Source organism: Triturus cristatus, chromosome 10 (genome assembly GCF_964204655.1).
Source record: "Triturus cristatus chromosome 10, aTriCri1.1, whole genome shotgun sequence".
NCBI lineage: Eukaryota > Metazoa > Chordata > Amphibia > Caudata > Salamandridae > Triturus > Triturus cristatus.
In genome coordinates, this window is record NC_140593.1 from 909,832,728 (window position 1) to 909,852,228 (window position 19,501).

General features: G+C 44.8%; 1 protein-coding gene across 4 annotated transcripts in view; it reads right to left on the reverse strand.

Moving 5' to 3' along the window:
• KLHL18 (kelch like family member 18) overlaps positions 1 to 19,501 on the reverse strand; it is a 244,474-nt gene that overhangs the window by 46,719 nt on the left and 178,254 nt on the right. For 3 of the 4 annotated variants that reach the window (XM_085628736.1, XM_085628739.1, XM_085628738.1), the window contains 2 exons: positions 14,895 to 15,031; positions 14,139 to 14,376 (listed from right to left, as the gene is read on the reverse strand). In XM_085628736.1, the coding sequence (XP_085484862.1) occupies positions 14,139 to 14,376; positions 14,895 to 15,031 (375 nt within the window). The remainder of the gene's footprint in view (positions 1 to 14,138; positions 14,377 to 14,894; positions 15,032 to 19,501) is intronic. The other variant, XM_085628737.1, reaches the window with a different exon arrangement.

The following is a 19,501-nucleotide window of genomic DNA, read 5'->3' on the forward strand; positions in this document are numbered from 1 at the left end:
TCTTTTCAAAACAGAGTCAGGAAGTCGCCCACAGGATGGCAACTTATGAGCATTAAGTATGTATGAGAGAGAAAAAGAATAACAGTAAGTGTTCCAACAATTATAATATTGAAATTAAATTGCCATAAACTTCCCATTGCAGTACTTAAGTTTTAGATAAGTAGTGAGGTCATTTCCTAATTGAAAAACAGTACAATGTGCATCAATATCTTTACTACAGTAAAATGTGTGAGAATTGGAACTACCCTGCAAACCTTAAGCACAAAAGATTTACAATGTTTAAACTAAAGGAAACTTCAAAAAAAAAATACTGCCAACATATTTGCTCCAGTCTACTATCAATTTCAGCAATTTTAAAGCGTACTCAAACTTGTTCACATATCAAAACATTGCTATTTCATGACCAGAATTCTACTTGGTAGTAATCCTTTGTACCCATATTTGGCAACACCTAGATAAAACAATGAAGTTTGGCGAAAATGTCTCAAATTTGTAGCCTAAATGTTTTCTAGGAAGAACCAAAAATGTGGGCATACATTTTAAAACTGAGAACATGTAAGGAAAGGAAAATGTTACTTACTCTGTAAGCCTCTGTTCGTGATATGTAGTGCTGTAGATTCACATTCTGTGCATACTCCTGCCATCTAGCGTTAGGCCCGGATGCGTGCAAGTTGTTTTTCTTCGAAGAAGTATTTCGAGTCACAAGCCACTGTGACTCCTCCTCATGCTGGTAATAAGCATGGTCATCTGCTCTAGTGTTAGATTGCTTTTTCTGCATGGAGGGCGAGGATGAAATGTGAAGCAAAGTGAAGTATAGAGAGATGTCCATGCAAAAGGGGAAAAGAAGAAAGGCTGAGTGTCTGGGTGCTCTTTGGTTGCGAGCTGCTTGACTTGAGAGTGGTGTTTAAGGGGAAGGGGTGCTGTACTTACAGACTTATGGGCTGGTAGAAGATCTTTGATTTCCAGCTCAGAGCCGCACTGGAATAAAGTTTCTAAATTTGCAGCTGAGGGTTGTGGATGATTTTCCCCCTCGATATCCTTGGGACCGAAAAGGTCTGGAGCGTCGTCACTGCTCCTGGATGACATCTCGAGTTGACGAGCTCGACAATCACAGAACGGAATGAGTGGTAGGCATCGTAGGCGATCTTGTTGTACTCCGGGGAAGAGGCACAAATTACAGACCTGAGCTTCATAGATATCTTTCCTGGCAACGAGGACAGTATCTGAATGGTGTCCGTTCCATCACCGCCGAGATATGGTGGAGAGGCACGGCCAAGACAGAGGGAGGCCCAAAAGGGCAAGCCCATGTGGGCCCACGGTCAATCCGCAATCCCACTCGAGCGCAGTAGCAATCGTCAACCCGAGACGAAGCGTAAAGGAGGTGCGATTGAAGAATAATACCGACTGAGGGGAGGAATCCGGTCAGACCAAAGAGCACCACGACAGTGTCGAACCAGTGCACGGACGCACATGTCCGAACCTGACGTGGATAGAAAACAATCTAACAACGGAGGAAAAGATAATGCACATAAACAGCCAAACTTCTTTACAGAAAAACAACTTGTACACATTTGGGGTCAACACTAGATGGCAGGAGTATTCACAGCATGTGTATCTACAGCCACACATGCCTCGAACAACAAATTATCCTAGGCACCAGCCAACACAAAACATCACATAAAAAAAAATACAAAGCTCACAAAAATACATAATTAATAAAAACTGAAGACACCCATCATTAATTAAACTAATATTTTTGTAAGGTGTACCCGTTATTGCTGTTAAATGTATACAACTATAAAAAGCACTGCTGAATGATCCCCAAAACTGGGCCATAACTTAATGCACCCTAAAACATGGCTGTGCTGGTACGTACTTTTGCTTTGGAAAATTTGCTCTCTCTGGATGTCAACATTATGAACATTTTCCTTTTTCCAGTTAATCAGATATCAAATGTTAACTGTTCTCATTGGGCAAGTGGAAAACAGGTTTCAACTTCACACCCTCCCATTTAAGCCTTTAAAGTTAAAACCTCAATGTATTTCAAACAATTATTTTGTTTATTCCTATTTATCCTGATGATCAACTAATGAGTTGGAAATGCACAGAGGAAAAAACAAGAATCACAAATTGTGATGAATACTTTGTTTACAAACAGTCTAAAACAAGTGTATGCAAAGGCAAAAAATATATTTTTTAAATGATGTTTCAAGTAATGCAATCAATACATTAACAGGATACAAATAAAGAAAATCATTCAAGCATACCTAACATTTAATTTATGTTTAAGATGTAAATTGGAGGGGGTGAAGCCCTAAACACGGTGTGCAATGGACATAAGGCAATCACCTCAATTCCCATTAACATACAACTGAATCTCATACCGATTTGTTTCTAGATTATTCTAGAACACAGAGTTTGGTTTTCTCAATCTCCTGGCACCAAGGAGTCAATCAATGTGCCAACCTGTTAGACTTGGCATCTTTGGTGTGGGTTCCTTGGACTTTTTGCCTCTACCTCCTGTATTTTGGAGGCTGTGCTGGATTTCGTTTTTGTTGGCTTAGATGCTTTGGGCACTTTGCCACTGCTGATCAATGTCAAAGTGCAAGTGCTTCCTGTATAAATAGTTGTTACAATTGGTTCTCCCTGATTGGCATATTTGATTCACTGGTAAGTCCCTAGTACAGTGCACTGAAGTGTGCTAGGGCCTGTAAATCAACAACTACTAGTGGGCCTGAAGCACTGATTGTGTCACCCACATGAGTAGCCCTGAAAAGGTATCTCTGACTTGCCACTGCATTGTCTGCGTGCAGTTTTGAACTGCCACGTTGACTCGACAAGTGCACCCATTTGCCAGGCCCTAACCTTCCCTTTTCTTACATGTAAGGCACCTCTATCGTAGGCCCAAAACAGGAAGACTGAAACCACTCCACAAGCAACTGAGCAAAAACGGAATGAAATAAGCGTCAGGTAATGATCAATCCCATGACACAATATAGGGAAAATCAGTGGAACCCAAACACTCTTTCATTCAACCAACCATAAATAACTCTTTATTCGGCCTATAAAGGCCATAGAGCACATAAAACACACAAAAGGCAGGTCCACAGCTGTACATACAGACATAGCCAAACGCTCTTTCATTATGAAATACCACACTAGGAAACAAAGGATACATTTCCAAGATTTATTTTTAAAATCAAAACCTACCCTGGTGCACACAATACGACATGTAACTACAATAAAAACAAACAGAATGGTAGCTGCAATATTTTTTAAAGCGTAAAAGGGAAAAACTCCAACATATTTAGTTTACGATCTTATAGCAATCCTACCATCATTCTTCTATTTATATCCACAAAACTTATTTTAAGAAAAAAAGACTAAAGAAGGCCTGTTTTGAGTTTCAAAGATGTTCACACGTACATATCTGTTTAAACAACAAGGCCTATGTTAAATATAAAAGCAAAGTCTTCTGTTCTCGCCGGGAGAGTCCAGATAAGCTGATAAGCTCAGCAAGTGAAGGCCGAATGCTCGGTAGCCTTCAGTTACATATGTATGCATGCAATATTTTAGAAGTCTAAAATGCGGAAACTGGTAGTTAAATTTCATTTTCGCGCGTTTCCCATTTAACATTTTAAAGAACCCTGCTTGCCCCGGCATTGGCAACCAGCAGGTGTCACAGCTTGGAGCTTTATATTCCACCAGCAGGCCCTCCATGTTGAGTAGATTTTTCTATTGAACGCATCCAGGTGTCAACAGAAGGATAGTGATTGTATTGTGAGCGGGGTGCCGCTCGTAAGCCCGGAGTTGGTGTTGGTGTACAAGGATACCTGGACTGAGGACTGCGAGGCCCAGCAGCCCTCCACTTTCCCGCTGCCTGCCTCTTCCTCGAAACCCCGCCCCCTGCGCACCCTCATACTTCCGCCCACGCATTTCCGCAGCGCGGAACGCAGCGCGGGCGAAGCCCGGGACAAGGGCGGGCCCGTCTGTGCCCGTCAGAGACCGACAGAGGCCGGGACGGGGCACCCCCCTTGGTTCCCTATGTGAGCTGCGTGTTATGGGGTAAGAGTAAAAGTTGCCGGTGAGTTGCTTTAACTCTGGAGTCGCTGTGTCTAGTCGCTAACGTGATTTATTACCGGTACGGAGGTGTGCATTTGACCTACCCATATACCATTCAATGGCCTCCGCTGGTGTGAAGAAGGGTCGTAAGTCCCTTAGAGGGGCAGGAGTAGTTGGGACTCTGGACAGTTTCATCACGAGAGCTGCGTCTGTCCTACAGAAAGAAATTGAACTCACTGAGAAAAGACTCTCTCTTGATCTTGAGCAAAACAAACGTTCCTCATTGGGTAGTATCGCTTTTGTAAAGTCACCAGTAGCTATAAACTTGTCTGCTACAGCTCCCGTTATTAGCGTACCACTGCTGAGTGAACATGAAAATGTAGCTGTAACGGCAACCAGTAATGTTTGGTCTGTGTCCGAACAAGGCGCCTCCTACGGATCTGACGCTCGTATATCTACGACCAATGAAGGAACAACTAGATCTGGCCAACCTCTACGTTCTGATGCTACTTCTGTCAAGCCGTCAGGAAAGGTGGCGAAACGCAAGCGGGGTGACACAGTGCTGCCTAACAAAAGACCAAAAACCCAGAAACGGCAAAACACGGGTACTCTCGAGCCTGTGCTTAACGCTGACTCGCCGGCTGGAGGTCCTGAGGTCTTGAAAGGTTCTGCACTGAACAACGACTACTGGCTAAGAATGGAACAGTTATTAACTGCGACCTGTCGCCCTATCTGCAATAGACTTGATTCTCTGGAAAACAGACTCCTAAATCTGGAATCAATGTTGTCTCTATTGTCTAGGGCCATGGGGTCAGAGGATAGAGGGGGAACTAAAGAAAATGCTGCTGAGACTGCTTATTCCGCTCTTAATTCATCTAATGCAGTGGCAGATACAATAGAACGTCCCATTCCGTCGAGCCAAGTCCCGGCTCTGGCTAATGAGTTCCATATAGCCCCGTGTGTTCTTCCCCCACCATCTGTCGCAGCGAATCTAAGGAGCGGGTTGCCCCTTGCTACTAGCATCCAGCTAAATGAGCCAAGTGGCACTGATCATACCCCACGCATCCAGCCAGGGCCCTTCCCCGACTCGAATTTACCCTGCTTGAACCTTCCTCCTGAATCTGCCCCGTACGCGGTGGTCCTTGCCGGTGTCCCCTCCCTGAGCCATGGATCAAGGGAGTCCCTCTTTGATTTAAAGAACAAATGCATGCACTGGCTAAATTGTAACAAACCCCTCCCGAACCAGTGTACAAGCGAGTTATTATTCGTAAGGAGGATAAATTGGGTAGGCAGCAGACCTAAGGATATCCCGGGCGATTGCGTAGTAATAAACTTCAGGAATCCAAACACTGCTAGGTATATCTGCACATTTCAGTCGGGCCCCTATTTTAGCTCCCACACAGCAATCAGAGCCCTTCCACTCACCTATTTCTACCCGGGACCCCAGAACTGTGGTATTGATGCCTCTTACAGGGGGAGGGTAGACAGAAGGAGAATTGGTAGGGTTGGACTACCCCCCCCTTGCTTCACTAATGGAATTCAGATCTTTGACCGATTCGGCCCACCTCCGCTAGAAGCTTTCCAGCACACTAATAGATTTAGTACCCTCGATCAGGTGGATTGACGTCCAAACTGTAGTGCTCTGAAGCCCAATTCAGTCTTGGGGGGCGGATAGAATTGGTCGACTTGTCAAATGGGATTGGGCAGGAAACCCCGAGTAGGTTAACTAACTTACCACTAAACACAAGTCCCGTTGCTGACCAGCCTCCCAAAAACAACCAAATTAAAGTCGAGTTTTTGCTTGCTCTCTTGGAATGTGGCAGGTCTCAAAAACAAATTGATGTGCGAAGATTGGGGCTCTTTTATAGACAATTTTGATATCTGCCTAATGCAAGAGACATGGGCCTTAGAAAATTTTCAAAGAGCAGGCTTTGCATCTTTTAGCACACTAGCAGTAACTGGTGGTAAGGGCAGACCTTCCGGAGGCCTCACTACCTGGGTGGGTCTCCACCTGGGCGCTACGGCAAGACAACTCAACACCAACCTTGATGACATTCTATGTGTGTTGCTTGAGCTGCCTAAGAACAACTATTTGGCTCTCCTAAATGTTTACTCTAGACCTTCCCGGGGTGGTCGGGAATCCACGGTTATTGAGCAGCTAAACAAATTTATCCTGTCTTTGGATCCCGGATACTCTAATTGTGGGCGGCGATTTTAACTGCCAATATGAACCACTCAGTGTGTCGGTCCTAGATGATCCATCTGCCGCATACGAACACCGGAACATCCCCGATCCGATGCTCCCCATGGTCAAAGCCTGGACCCCTTTGGTTCTTCAGATCTCGGCTCTTACTCTCTCATTATCTTTGAGGGCATGTAATGGGAGATTTGACTCTGATAGACCTGGTCGAGCCACCTTTAATAGAATCGGACAAACCTCTATACTCGATTACATTCTCATTCAAACACGATTGTGGGACATGGTTCTCGATTTTAATGTGATTGAACGCGTTGACAGCGATCACAATGCTTTGGTTGCCACATTCAAACCAGGTAGCTGGGGCATCAGTAGCACTAGTCAAAACACCATATCACCTACATTTGCGCAACCTTTAATCTTGCGCAACAATGGACGAAGGGTTAGATGGCCCCGTATTGTTGCAAGTACAAACAAAATGGCAGAGATCTATCGCCTCGCCCTACCCCATCTTCTTGAAATGTCTGAGGTTGGTTCAAATCGAATTAACACAGAACAGGTGATTGGACCTACAGGTATTCACCTACAGCTAGTGGAAAAACTGTCGAAGGTGTTTTGTTCGCAGGGGAATGCGAGGCCCCATCTGCCCAAAAGGCATCTGTGGTATTCTGCCGAGTGCAGGAAATCAAAGCGCGATTTGCTCTTTGCAATCAAAGCCTTGGACAAAGGCAGAATAAAATCTTTGAGGGCAAGGCATAAACAAACTTTAGAAAGGGCTAGAAAGGCATGGGAGGCCGAGACAAGGGAGGAGCTGAGGTCAACCTTGCAGGCCAAAGACTTTAAGGGTTTTTGGACCATTGTTAGTACGGGTAGGAAAGAACCTGGTACCACCTCATTCCCAAACATATCCGCAGCGGTATGGGAAGTTCATTATGGGGGCCTCTATGGGGGCCTCTATTCCGACCCAAACGACAATATATTACCTATATCCACTTCCCCTACTAGACTTGCTTCTCAAGCAGAAGCCATTTTGGCAATAACACCAAAGGAGGTGGAATCGACCATACGCCTGCTGATACCCAACAAAGCGCCGGGATTGGACAAAATCCCTGGCGACCTCTATCGCTCGGAACCAAAGATCTGGGTCCCGTACCTTTGTGCTCTATTCAACTCTATTTTGATGGTTGCGCAACTTCCAGAGTGCAGAAATCGTTCCGATATTCAAGAAAGGCTGTCCTTTACAACCTTCAAATTATAGGCCTATCAGCTTAATTGACATCACACAATTACAGTCCTGGGAGTCGGAAAACAACATCCTAAGCCTTTTGCAAGCGGGTTTCAGAGAGGGTATTTCCACTGTTGACCAGATCTTTCGACTTCAGATCATTCACTGGAAGACCATGTATCTAGAGGGTGGCAGCCTCTACCTCATTTTTGTTGATCTGAGGTCGGCATTTGACCTGGTACCGCGAGAAAAACTGTGGAAGGTGCTTCAGGCTCTTGTATCTTCTGGATATTGTGAGCAGACTCCACAGGAAAAATTTCGCCCAGGTCAGATGTGGAAAACATGGCGACCTGTCCTCCCGCTTCCCCGTAAACTGTGGAGTCCGACAAGGATGCGTGTTGGCACCCACGCTATTCTGTCTATATATTAACGGGCTCATTAAACACCTGGAGGGTATCAGGGATACAGATGCGCCAAGACTCGCCACGGGCCTGGTGCCAGCGTTGATGTTCGCTGACGATACTTTGTTGTTGTCCCGAACGTCAACTGGCATCCAGCGCATCTTGGATGGCTTTGTGGATTTCTGCGCTGAAAGGGGCTTAGAGATCAATTTAGCTAAAACTAAATTTATGATCCTCAACCCCCCCAAGCATACACGGCCAAACCCAGTTCTGAACGGCGTATACCTTGAGCGGGTGACAACGTTCAGTTATCTGGGGATTATCCTGCAAGAAAACTTTGGATGGGGGGACAAATTGCCAACTCTGTGTTGAAACTTGCCCAAACCACTGGTGGAATCTCACAAGTATTCAGAGGCTCGGTCTCCAAACCAGTGGGACCAGCGATTGAAATCTATAGGACCCAAGTGAGAGCTGCGTCCATCTATGGAGCAGAATTGTGGGGTCATTCAAGAACAGTCTAAGTAGGACTGAAAATTCTTTCGTGAGGAGTTTGCTGGGCTTACCGTCTAGCTCCCCGTTGATCCCTATCAGGCTGGATCTCGGCCTGATACCTATGGACCAAGTGGTAATGCTGCGCCCACTAGTATATTGGAAGAGACTTTGGTCTAATGCAGAGCTGGGTTCTTATCGGGAGGAATTTATGGGGGTTTGGCCCCTATTAAAGCTAAAGAACATTCCCTGGTTGAGTTTTATTAAGGATGCCTGCATTAAGATTGGTCTACCTGAACTATGTACTTCCCCAGAGACTTCGAGCCCGGCCCTACCAAAAGCAAAATTAGCCGAACAGGCCAGAAACCATCATCTCATGTGTTTACATGAACGTGCTGAGTCCGGGAGGTTGACGACCGAGTTCCTACAAATTAAAGACAATTATAGGAGAGAGGAATTCCTAGATCTGGTCAGTCCCCCGGTTGCTAGGAAGCTTTACTGCCAACTGAGATTGGGATGCTTGCCACTTAGATTGTTTACCTCCAGGTGGGCCTTAAATAATAGCACCGCCTGTCCGGCTTGTGGCTCCAGTCTGGAGGACGAAAAACACGTTTTCTTTTTTTGTCCTATCTATCATATTCAAAGAAAATGTTGGGTTAAGCCCATCTGTATAAATCTTGGTTTTAGAGAGTGTGAGCATGCAATGAGAGTCCTGAAATATGATACCCAACCCCCAATAGTATTTGCAGTTTCCCGGTTTTTAAATGCTATGTGGCTAAAACGCAGGAATTTTTTATAGTTCAATATTGAGTTCTGATCTCTTTAAATGTTACGCAATATTTTATAACTGTGATTTAATTCGCCTATTTTATTTGTGTATTGTGATAACTTATGCTGCTTTTATGGCCTTTGAGCCGAAATAAAGATTAACAATGGCAATGGTAGTTAAATTAAGCAACTATTTTACCAATCTGTTTTTAAAGCTCCCTTTCGTTAAAAATGTTGGGTAGGTTAAAGAGAGAGCTTTGCTTCTTACGGCTTCTACTCAGGTAAAGACATTGTTACACAATGTGCTATTATTCCATTATCAACTTGTGAGTGGTCTACCACCTGGAGGAGTGACATGGGACTTCTTCTACTGCAAGTACTACAGAGCTTTGATTGCTGCATGTATGTGCGCATCATATGCTCTACATCCACCTCCTTTGCACCAATGCACAACCTTGCAAGATCCATTCATTAAAAAAAGAAAATGGAATTAATCAGTGGGCCTTTTCTGACCAATGACTGAGGAACTGGTGGGATGACAGTGATGACAGGAAATCCCCATAAACTGGACTTTCTGAGCTTGTGAGTGGCGCTAGTTCGAGCGATTCAACATGATGCACTTAGCGCTGGGAAACCCTGTTACAGTAGCCATGCGCTCTACAAATCTCTAATACTAATAATAATACTAACAACGACGAGAGTCAGGAACTTTTATTTACTTGAAATCATAGTTCTGCATCGTAGCAATCTTCGTTGAACTAATGAACGTAGCATATTACCGCCAGCGTGGGGGAATCCTGTAACACTGTAAATCCATAAAATAGAATGTACATATAAAAGTAGTAAGATCTAGCATTTTCGTATGGGGTTGCACCCTTTATAGCCTACATGAGCTAATTTTCCTACGAATTCCCAATTTTGTACACAAGACAGCATTGCAAAAAACTCTATACTGCTGTCCTGAGCAACCCAAAGCTCTAAAGTGTAAATCTGAAAAAGGGAAAAAAGTAGCCTGATAGAATGCAAAAAGAAGCTGAAAATGTGTTGAAGCCAGCAGCAGCCACATCCCAGTGTCCATTGAACTGGCAGTTGTCTAACAGTCTCATTTCTTTTTGAGGAACTTATACCAATGTAACAATGACAAACTCCCTGCCTTTGAAAAGTAGAGACAGCAGTAGGAAAGGTTTTTCATGAATTTCAATGAAAATTCCTGTGATGCAGAACTAGGATTGCAAGTAAGTACCATTTTCTTCTTTATCATAGGATCCTAATGAGAAGTTAAGACTGCAGAAAAGAATCACAAGCTTATCTCTAAAACAACCAGAGGTCTCTTCCTTTAAATGGCAACAGAATGGAGATTCTTAAACTACCAAGACAAGACACCCCAAACAAAGAGGTTTTGACAGCAGCTTGAAAGTGTTTTTGGACATCCTGTAGCTTGAACCAATGTAGTAATTTAAGATAGCTAAACTTTTATGTAGCAGCTCTACAAATATCTATCCATCGAATGACCTCTGTGTTTGCCACATTAGGAGGTTTGTTGGCAAATATGTAGCAGGCAAAATGCAAGAAACTATTCACCTTGAGATAGATTGTTTGGAAGTAGCTAGTACAGTACAAAGTGGACCTTATTTCACAAAACGTTGGTTAGATGTCCTCAACTCTTATTCTGTCTATGCATAATTTCGGGACTTGCATCTAGAAAATGTAATGAGGTCTCTGCTGGAGGGGGTTACTGAAGAAAACCAGCAAGGAGACGGATTCATTTTCATGAAAATCTAAAATAACCTTAAGTTAAAAAAAAATGTATGCCCTCATTCTCCCTCTGTTGGAGTGGAAAACAGTGCATGGCTTTATAGTTGAAAGACCGTCCAAACTGGGGTGGTAGAGTGGGCTAAAGAACGGTGATGGATCAAACCCAGATCTGCTGACTGAGTGCGAGTGTTTGATTGGTTCTGATGCTCCGTCCATCACCACCCCCTTTTGTACCGCTTTGTTCGCCATAAGTTGGCAGGGTATGCTCAGACGTGAGTCCCTTGCTCACTTTGCCACTGGATTCAAGCAAGCCTGGCTGAAGACGGCTGAAATGCCAGAAACCGGTCCTAGGAAGCTTGTTTCCGGTCCAGGGAAGGCATGGCTTGGCAGTTCGGGCTGGACTGTTCCCATGAGGCACAGGGTCAGACTGATTTGCATATGGCCATGTCCAAACTGGGGTGGCAGAGTGGGCTAAAGAACGGTGATGGATCAAACCCAGATCTGTTGACTGAGTGTGAGTGTTTGATTGGTTCTGATGCTCCGTCCATCACCACCCCCTTTTGTACCGCTTTGTTCGCCATAAGTTGGCAGGGTATGCTCAGACGTGAGTCCCTTGCTCACTTTGCCACTGGATTCAAGCAAGCCTGGCTGAAGACGGCTGAAATGCCAGAAACCGGTCCTAGGAAGCTTGTTTCCGGTCCAGGGAAGGCATGGCTTGGCAGTTCGGGCTGGACTGTTCCCATGAGGCACAGGGTCAGACTGATTTGCATATGGCCATGTCCAAACTGGGGTGGCAGAGTGGGCTAAAGAACGGTGATGGATCAAACCCAGATCTGTTGACTGAGTGTGAGTGTTTGATTGGTTCTGATGCTCCGTCCATCACCACCCCCTTTTGTACCGCTTTGTTCGCCATAAGTTGGCAGGGTATGCTCAGACGTGAGTCCCTTGCTCACTTTGCCACTGGATTCAAGCAAGCCTGGCTGAAGACGGCTGAAATGCCAGAAACCGGTCCTAGGAAGCTTGTTTCCGGTCCAGGGAAGGCATGGCTTGGCAGTTCGGGCTGGACTGTTCCCATGAGGCACAGGGTCAGACTGATTTGCATATGGCCATGTCCAAACTGGGGTGGCAGAGTGGGCTAAAGAACGGTGATGGATCAAACCCAGATCTGTTGACTGAGTGTGAGTGTTTGATTGGTTCTGATGCTCCGTCCATCACCACCCCCTTTTGTACCGCTTCATTCTGTCAAAAGGGCATGGCCCAGAGATCCTGATTCCAAAACTATGGAAGTGAAGCCGGAGAATTTTGCATTTAGACCGAAAGGAGGCAACTCGGTATTGGTTGCGTGTGGTTCCTATTGTAAATTGTAAGAAATTCATGTGCTATCCTACCCGAAAGAACGTGACAGTAGCCACCTGGGAGATCCATAACACAAATCTCCCTTTCTGAGCTGAGAAAATAGCTTATGAACGGCCAGCGTCTGAAATGTTTCTTTCTTGATCCATTTATAGGCCAGTTTGAGATCTAAGGTTGGTCTGAATTCTTCCTTGGAGGCTTTTTTGCAATGCACAAAAGATTAGCCTGCTTGGCTAAAACTATTTACGTAGTTTGTTACTATTAAAAGGTCATCTCACCTGTTCTTGTGAGCCTATGCTAGACACCCTATTGTTAGTTTTTTTCAATAATTATTTGCATGTTCCAATCAAAGCTTATTTACACCAGTTTATAATTTTGACCTTGCCGCTGCATGGGGGACTTGCTCGATTAACCAGTGATATGAGAATCTGGCCAGTTTGCACAAAGAGTTACAGACCATGGATTTTTCTTTCATCAAACTCTTTTACATTCCAATTGGCACGCATGACGATTTCTTTAATAATTACTTGGCAGTCTTTGAGATGCTGTGAGACACTCCCTCCCATCGGAATAGCATAGAGAGGAAGTAAACTAGTCACTGACTAGAGTGGGATGTGCCTTCCCATGCGAGTATGACTGAGGATACTGCTTTCCTCTTACTCTGGATGATCTTCTGTGGTAAGACTACCTTTGATTTTGCATGCATAGGATAGTGAGGGCACAGGCGGGATTGAACTCTACTTTGAATAGTAGCTGGTGATCACAATTTTGAAAATTAGATTCAAAGAATGTCTATTCTTCTTTAAAGCTCACAGCTTTTACAGTTTCTGCTACATTCTTCGTGCGTTGCCTCCCTTCAGTGTGAAGAGCAAACAAAACATGTGAAGGGTAGATTCATTACCTTCATCTTTTTGTGTTGTTGTATGTATCACATGGCTGTCATGTTGTCCATCTAGACGAGGATCACCTTGCTTGCTATGTGGGGAAGGAAGATCTTGAGGGCTAGATGGACAGAAAACAGCTTCAGATAGCTGATGTGGAGAATCCTGTGAGTGGGATCCCACTGACCCTGGACAGTCAGTTTTCTGAGCTGCGTCCTAGCCAGTGAGTGATGCATCTGTTGTAATGGTGATCTGCGGAACTGGGTCAAGAAAAGGCCACCCCTCAACAGGTTGTTGGTGTTCCACCACTGCAAAGAGCGATGGGTGAGGCATCTGATCAACCCTAGATCTTACCAATCACCCTTCACCTGAAACCAATAATGCGAAAAGCTTTCCTGCAGCAGGCTCATGTGTAACCCTACCTCTTAATATGTGGCGCTGGTGTGCTCCCATTCTCAATGCATGGGCAGATTCCACTGACACTGTGAATATGAAAGGAAGGAGGAGAAAGGCATCCTCAGACATCTAAGGCCTAGCCAAAGTGGGTGCAGAAAACCTCCTGGTCAAGTTTCACATCAATCTGGAATGAATCAGTAGGATTATACCAATATGAGAATTCTTGTGTATTAGCCCTCACAGCTGTTGGGCATATGTCTCAAATATGGATATGACTGGAGCATGTACCTCCACTGTCTTATGCCGGGTGTGTCTAGATACTGGATGGAGATTAGGTTATAAGCAAAGTGTAGCAAATGGATAATGCACAATGCTATCCATGTGTCAACTGCAGCCTTAGCAGCAACAGTCAGCATCACTGTCCTCAAAGATCATAAAATAAGTCTGTCTTGTGGAAGCAGACTTAGATTCTAAAGAAACTAGAGTATCCTTCTCTGTTGACTACAGGAAACTACAGATTAGACCTCTGATATGCAACAGTTGGAAAACAAAAGGACACTAAATAAGAAACGAACATAGAAATTAGGTAAATCATGGCTTTCAATGTCTACCTTCGCTTGCTGTTCATGCTGCCCACTTTGGTCCACGTATCGGTCTCTGGATTGTAAACCTCTACTGTACTCAATCGTGATTGGCCATCATAGCCACCAATGGCGTAGAGGAGTCCGTTCACCACAGCCACACCAACTCTACTTCGAGCCGTCGTCATCGGCTGGCACTTCTCCCAGCGGTTGGCGATGGGGTCAAACACTTCCACCACGTTCAGCGAATCACCTGCATAAAAATGTGCTACTCAACTTAAAAAATTAACCGTTGTAGTGGCTTTCTACACCTATGTCTCAGGATATAATTTAATATTTTACATAATTTGAAGTTTGTCTATGGCAAATAAATGTCCTAATTGCAATTTGATTTAGTTAACATCCTGACAGCACAACTATTTTTTTACAAATCGAAATCCATATATAATTTACAGGTATTAGCTCTTATTTTAAAAACACTGGTTTTACTAGCTTTATATGGCCCTCTTTCTAAAGACACTTCTAACAGAACAGGCACTTAACTGGATTATTGCTCTAAATAGTTTACAATTAGATGATATCTCTATCTGGGGCTCTTTTTTTAATATGTAGACATCGGTGTCTATCCACATTTTCTCACTAGAATATGCAGAGGGAAACCAGAATGATTGTAGTAGGGTCGCTATCTGCAGTTCCGTATGCTCAGTAGTGTAGTCTACTATGTCACCTCTACTAATTCAATCATAAACCGCGCAGATGTTCCAACAGGTTAGGTTTGCAAGGTACCTGCTGAATTGAGCCCTCCCACAGCATAGATGAGGCCGGCAATTGAATTGCAGCACCGTGGACGCGTCTTGTACGCTGGTAGATGTGGGCGACGTTCTGGCATCAAGTGGTAATCTTTTGCCTCATCAACCAAATCCCTTCAAAGAAAGAAATAAAAGCCTATAATAATATCAAAACAAATATATATTACATGTTTAGATAACAAAAAAAAGTGGTGTCAAATCCCATACTTAATGGGGAAGCTCACACAATGAGAAATATTTCACATAATCCGTGAAGTGACATAATTCCGATGAGAGCGATGCTTAATGTAGAACTTTACATAGTCACAAAAACATCTGAAAAGCACTGCTGGAGACAACTTAATAGCGTAGTCGATGCAGGAGCACGAGTTTGCAAGACTCTGGCTTGCATCTAATTTCATATGCTGAGGCCGATGTTACAAAGGGACCTAAGGGCACCCTTTCCCTAGCGTGAGCAATCTTAAAACAGATAAGCAAGTGGCTAGAGTGTGCCTGGAAAAGTGTATGCTTACCCAATTTTTCTTTTTCAACAACGTATTCTGTCTCGTTCAATCTTGTTTAACAGGCTCTTCACCCCCAGAGAAACCCCCCTCTCACCCATTGCTAACTTATCCCCTCTACACCCCACAACCACCCCTTTACCCCTTGGCCTGGCTGTAACCTTTTACACAGTTGTTACCATGACTTTCAGAATCACTAGCTCAGCCATCAACTGGTTTTCCATCTACCTTTCTTAACAGTTATTTTTGCAACTTGCCAATCCAACAATTACCACCACAAGGTGTATATATCAGGCGGTTTAAAATCAACACAATATTGAGTGGCCCTTTTTAGGTCTCGCGCCTAGCAATGCAGTGCGCAGCACTGCTCGCGCAGGTGAGAGTCCTTTTGTGGAGGGTTCCAAAACGGACCCTGGAATCGCACACACTCGTGCGATTCCTTTTGGTCCATGGTATTGGCGTTTGCGGTCGTCTTTTTCAGAAAGACAGCACGCAATAGGCCAAAGGCGGTCGCGTTGCTCCGCCCATGGCCTATTGGTGTCTGTTACCCGCACGCCGACATCTGTTTTCAATTATCGTGCCCAGACACGGGCGAAATAATTGAAAACAGATCGCTCACTGTGGCGTGCGCGCACACCACTCATTCTGCTTGTTCTTCTTCTCAGAGTTGTTATGCTTGGCTCTTTATTTTCGGGTTTCTTCCTCTTAGCAGGCAGAGGCGGGGGCTTCTCCGCGCATATTATAGCAGCAGGTTTGCACTAAGGCGCAGCAAGCACACTTGTTTACAAGGCCGGAGTGGCCGTACCGGTAAGGCGACCAGAATTTTAAAGCCAAAAAACCGAGACGTTTCATAAAAATGAAAGAAGGGCTACAATTAAAACTCCAGTGATGTCCCTCTTCTATATTGCCAGCTTTTTCCTGTTCTCTTTTTATGTCTACTTACTTTCCGCTCCTCTCTTCAAGTCCTTCCTCTTTGTCTGTGAAGTTTGACGTCTTAGTTTGAGCAATGGCGGTGGAGTTGCTGCAGCCTACACCTCTGAAGCCTGTGCCTACTCCCCTGGAGCCTGTGCCTACTCCCGCGCCCCTTCCGCTTCCAGTGGCAAAGCCACCGCTGCCAGATGGCGCGAGCAGAGGGAACAGCTACGGAGGGAACTCAGCGACTTTGCAGACTCCTGCAACCGGGTGCTGGCAGGTGTATTGGCTGCTTTTGGATGGAGCCCGGAAGTCAATGCAGCATAGGTGGCCCAAGACATGCTTAGAACAGCACCATACTCATTCTTGATTACTTCAACCGTCTCTGCACTGCACCGCACCAACCTCCTTTCGGCTCACCTGACGCCCACTTTCACTCCGTTTTCTGACCATGGCGCCCTCTCGTCTCTTCAGGACCCTGGTGCTCTCTCTTCTCTTCGGGACCCTGGTGCTCCCCTCCCATGTGGTGTCAGGTGGCAGGTGGAGAGGAGAAGGGAGGTGTTGGTGGAAGACCCTAGACAGGGGCACGTGGTGTATCGGGAGGGGTCTGTTGAGAGCATGTGGGTGGCGACCGTGTTTGGCGTGTTGGAGTTTTTATTTCCCATAATCACTTCACGCTCAGACACGCATTCACTGACTCACTACTTACTAAGCATAAATGTACGGGGGGTACTGCAGTAGGCATGCAAGGGGACAATGCTGATCCAGTGAGCGCCAAATGAAGGAGACCTTCATGTCTAACTTCAGGTGTTGCTGCCTGTCTTCTATCACAGTAGCCAGGTAGAACTGTCTATCGCCATGACTAGTAATAGCAGGTCAGTGCTTCTCTCCTCACTAACACCTGTGCAGTTTCCGTTCCTTTTCCATTGATCTGCACATTTTCCCCACCCTGCAAATAACTTTATGTGCCCAGTGCCCTCCCCTAATCTCCTCTGCTTATATTCACCGGTATGTGTGGCAGCACCCATGAGGTGCATGAAGATCTGATCTTGCTGTTGCTCCGGTTATTTACTGGTAATCTTAATTACTAAGAATGTAGTCTTACTCACCACATGAGTCACTACATCATTTCTGTGGCAACGACGACTTACGAGGAGGTAATTGTTGTAATGGAAGGACGTCCAGGTAGCCATAGGGTAGACTGTAGAATAAGGTTTATTAAGACTTGGTTACAGGATTATTAAGATGGAAAGTAAGTAGCAGATAGCCCCACCAGGAGCAGCCTCCTTGATGCTCAGCCCACACACTCCAACTGACAATCTCTCAACCACACCAGGCACTCCAGCATTGCATTGCATCACCAAGCACTGCAGCATTTCAATACATCATATCCATACTGGCTGAGCAGAAGGAATAGGTAACTGAGGGAAAGGATGCATAGTAACAATTCAACTCACAACAGTTGCGTCCGGGTTACTTATCGATAATCTTCATTACTCCGAGTGTAGTCTTCCTCACCACAGAAATGATGTAGTGACCTATCTGGCGAGGAAGACTTACGAGGAAGTTATGACCCGGCACTCACTGGCCTCTTAGTAGCCTCGCTTTGATTCTTCTTGAGTTGACACATACTTTAGCCCCTTTCCCTTGGCCCAAACCTGACCCAACGTATGATGGTGAGGCAGAAATAACTGGAGAGGAGCCAGGACCACCACACCATGATCTTTCAGGTAAATTAGGATGCAGTTTCATAGAAGTGCGGCTGGCTTGTCCCTTACATAGGTAGTTTGGATAGGTGAGACAAACATGTGTTGACAAGTTCATGGGGGTGAGAAAAAACCATCAGACTTTGGGTGACATGTGGTTGGTTGATGGGGAGCTTCATAGAGTTTCGGTGGGGTTGTGGCAGTAGGGAAATGCTGTTGGGAGAACACTGTTGGTAGGGGGCTGAGCTTACGGAACACCAAAAGGGTCTGTGGTTGATGGTCGTAGATGCTCCTGCAAAGCATTTAAGAGGAGTATTGATGGAGGCAACATTAAACAAGCATTTGCAATGCAATAGGTCTCGCATTTGCTACAGTTTAAGTTATTGGCATTGTAAATGACAATGCCTTCTATTTATGTGTTGGTTTTCAAAACATATACATAAAAGGCATTGTCATTTACAATGCCAATAACTTAAACTGTAGCAAATGCGAGACCTATTGCATTACAAATGCTTGTTTCACTTATCTTGATCTCACATAAAAAAAAATTCATATACTTTGTTATTCTCTGCATCTGCTTGGCTTCTTATCACTACTTCCCTCCTGACACCCTAACTTTCACATACATTTCCAGAAACTGAGATATACTTTTTGCCTCTATGATTGATATCTTTTAACACCATCACAGCCACTGCAGAAGGGTACCAGAGTCTAAAGATGTGTGTAAAATCTGCTCTTCTATCCCTTTTCAAACAACTAAGACATAGACTAACTCACTGGTGTAACTTTGACACTACTCGCTCTTCTCCACTAGGCAAGCTACTTAACATTGCCTCCAGATCCTAATCACACACCCGCCTATTATTGGCAACAGGTCATCTGACTTTCTGCAAAGAAGAACAAGCATTGAAAATGTAATAGGTCTCGCCTTTTATTAAGTTAAAGCCATTTGCTTTGCTATACAATACCATTAGAAAAGTAAATGGCTTTAACTTAATCAAAGGTGATACCTATTGCATTTTTAATGCTTGTTTTATAAAGCAATATGCTCTTTAAAAGGCCCTCTGCTGCCCGGAAGGAGCAAGCAACAACAATGACTCCCTTTGGCAGGCCATGGAGGGGCACCGCGAGAGGCAGTCTGGGGGTCACCACTGCTGCGCCTCCGAGGCATTTCTGCTGGAAAAACAAGGCTTCTCTGTCACGGCTTGTATTCTTTACAGCCCCGGAGATGTCAGAACACGTCGGGTTTATACAGTAATGTTTTTTTTTTTTAATTGTTTCATTTCGATGGAGCGTGACCATGCAGCATGGTGATTGGTTCTAAGGATCGAAGACCGAGGGGTGCTGCGGGTAATTATGTCTTATCATGTTTGGCGCTTCTAGAACGTCCGTGGCGCGCAAAGGTGCTTCAAAGCGCTGAGTGGGGAACGGCAGAGGAAAGGCGGAGACAAGAGAGGAAAGGAACG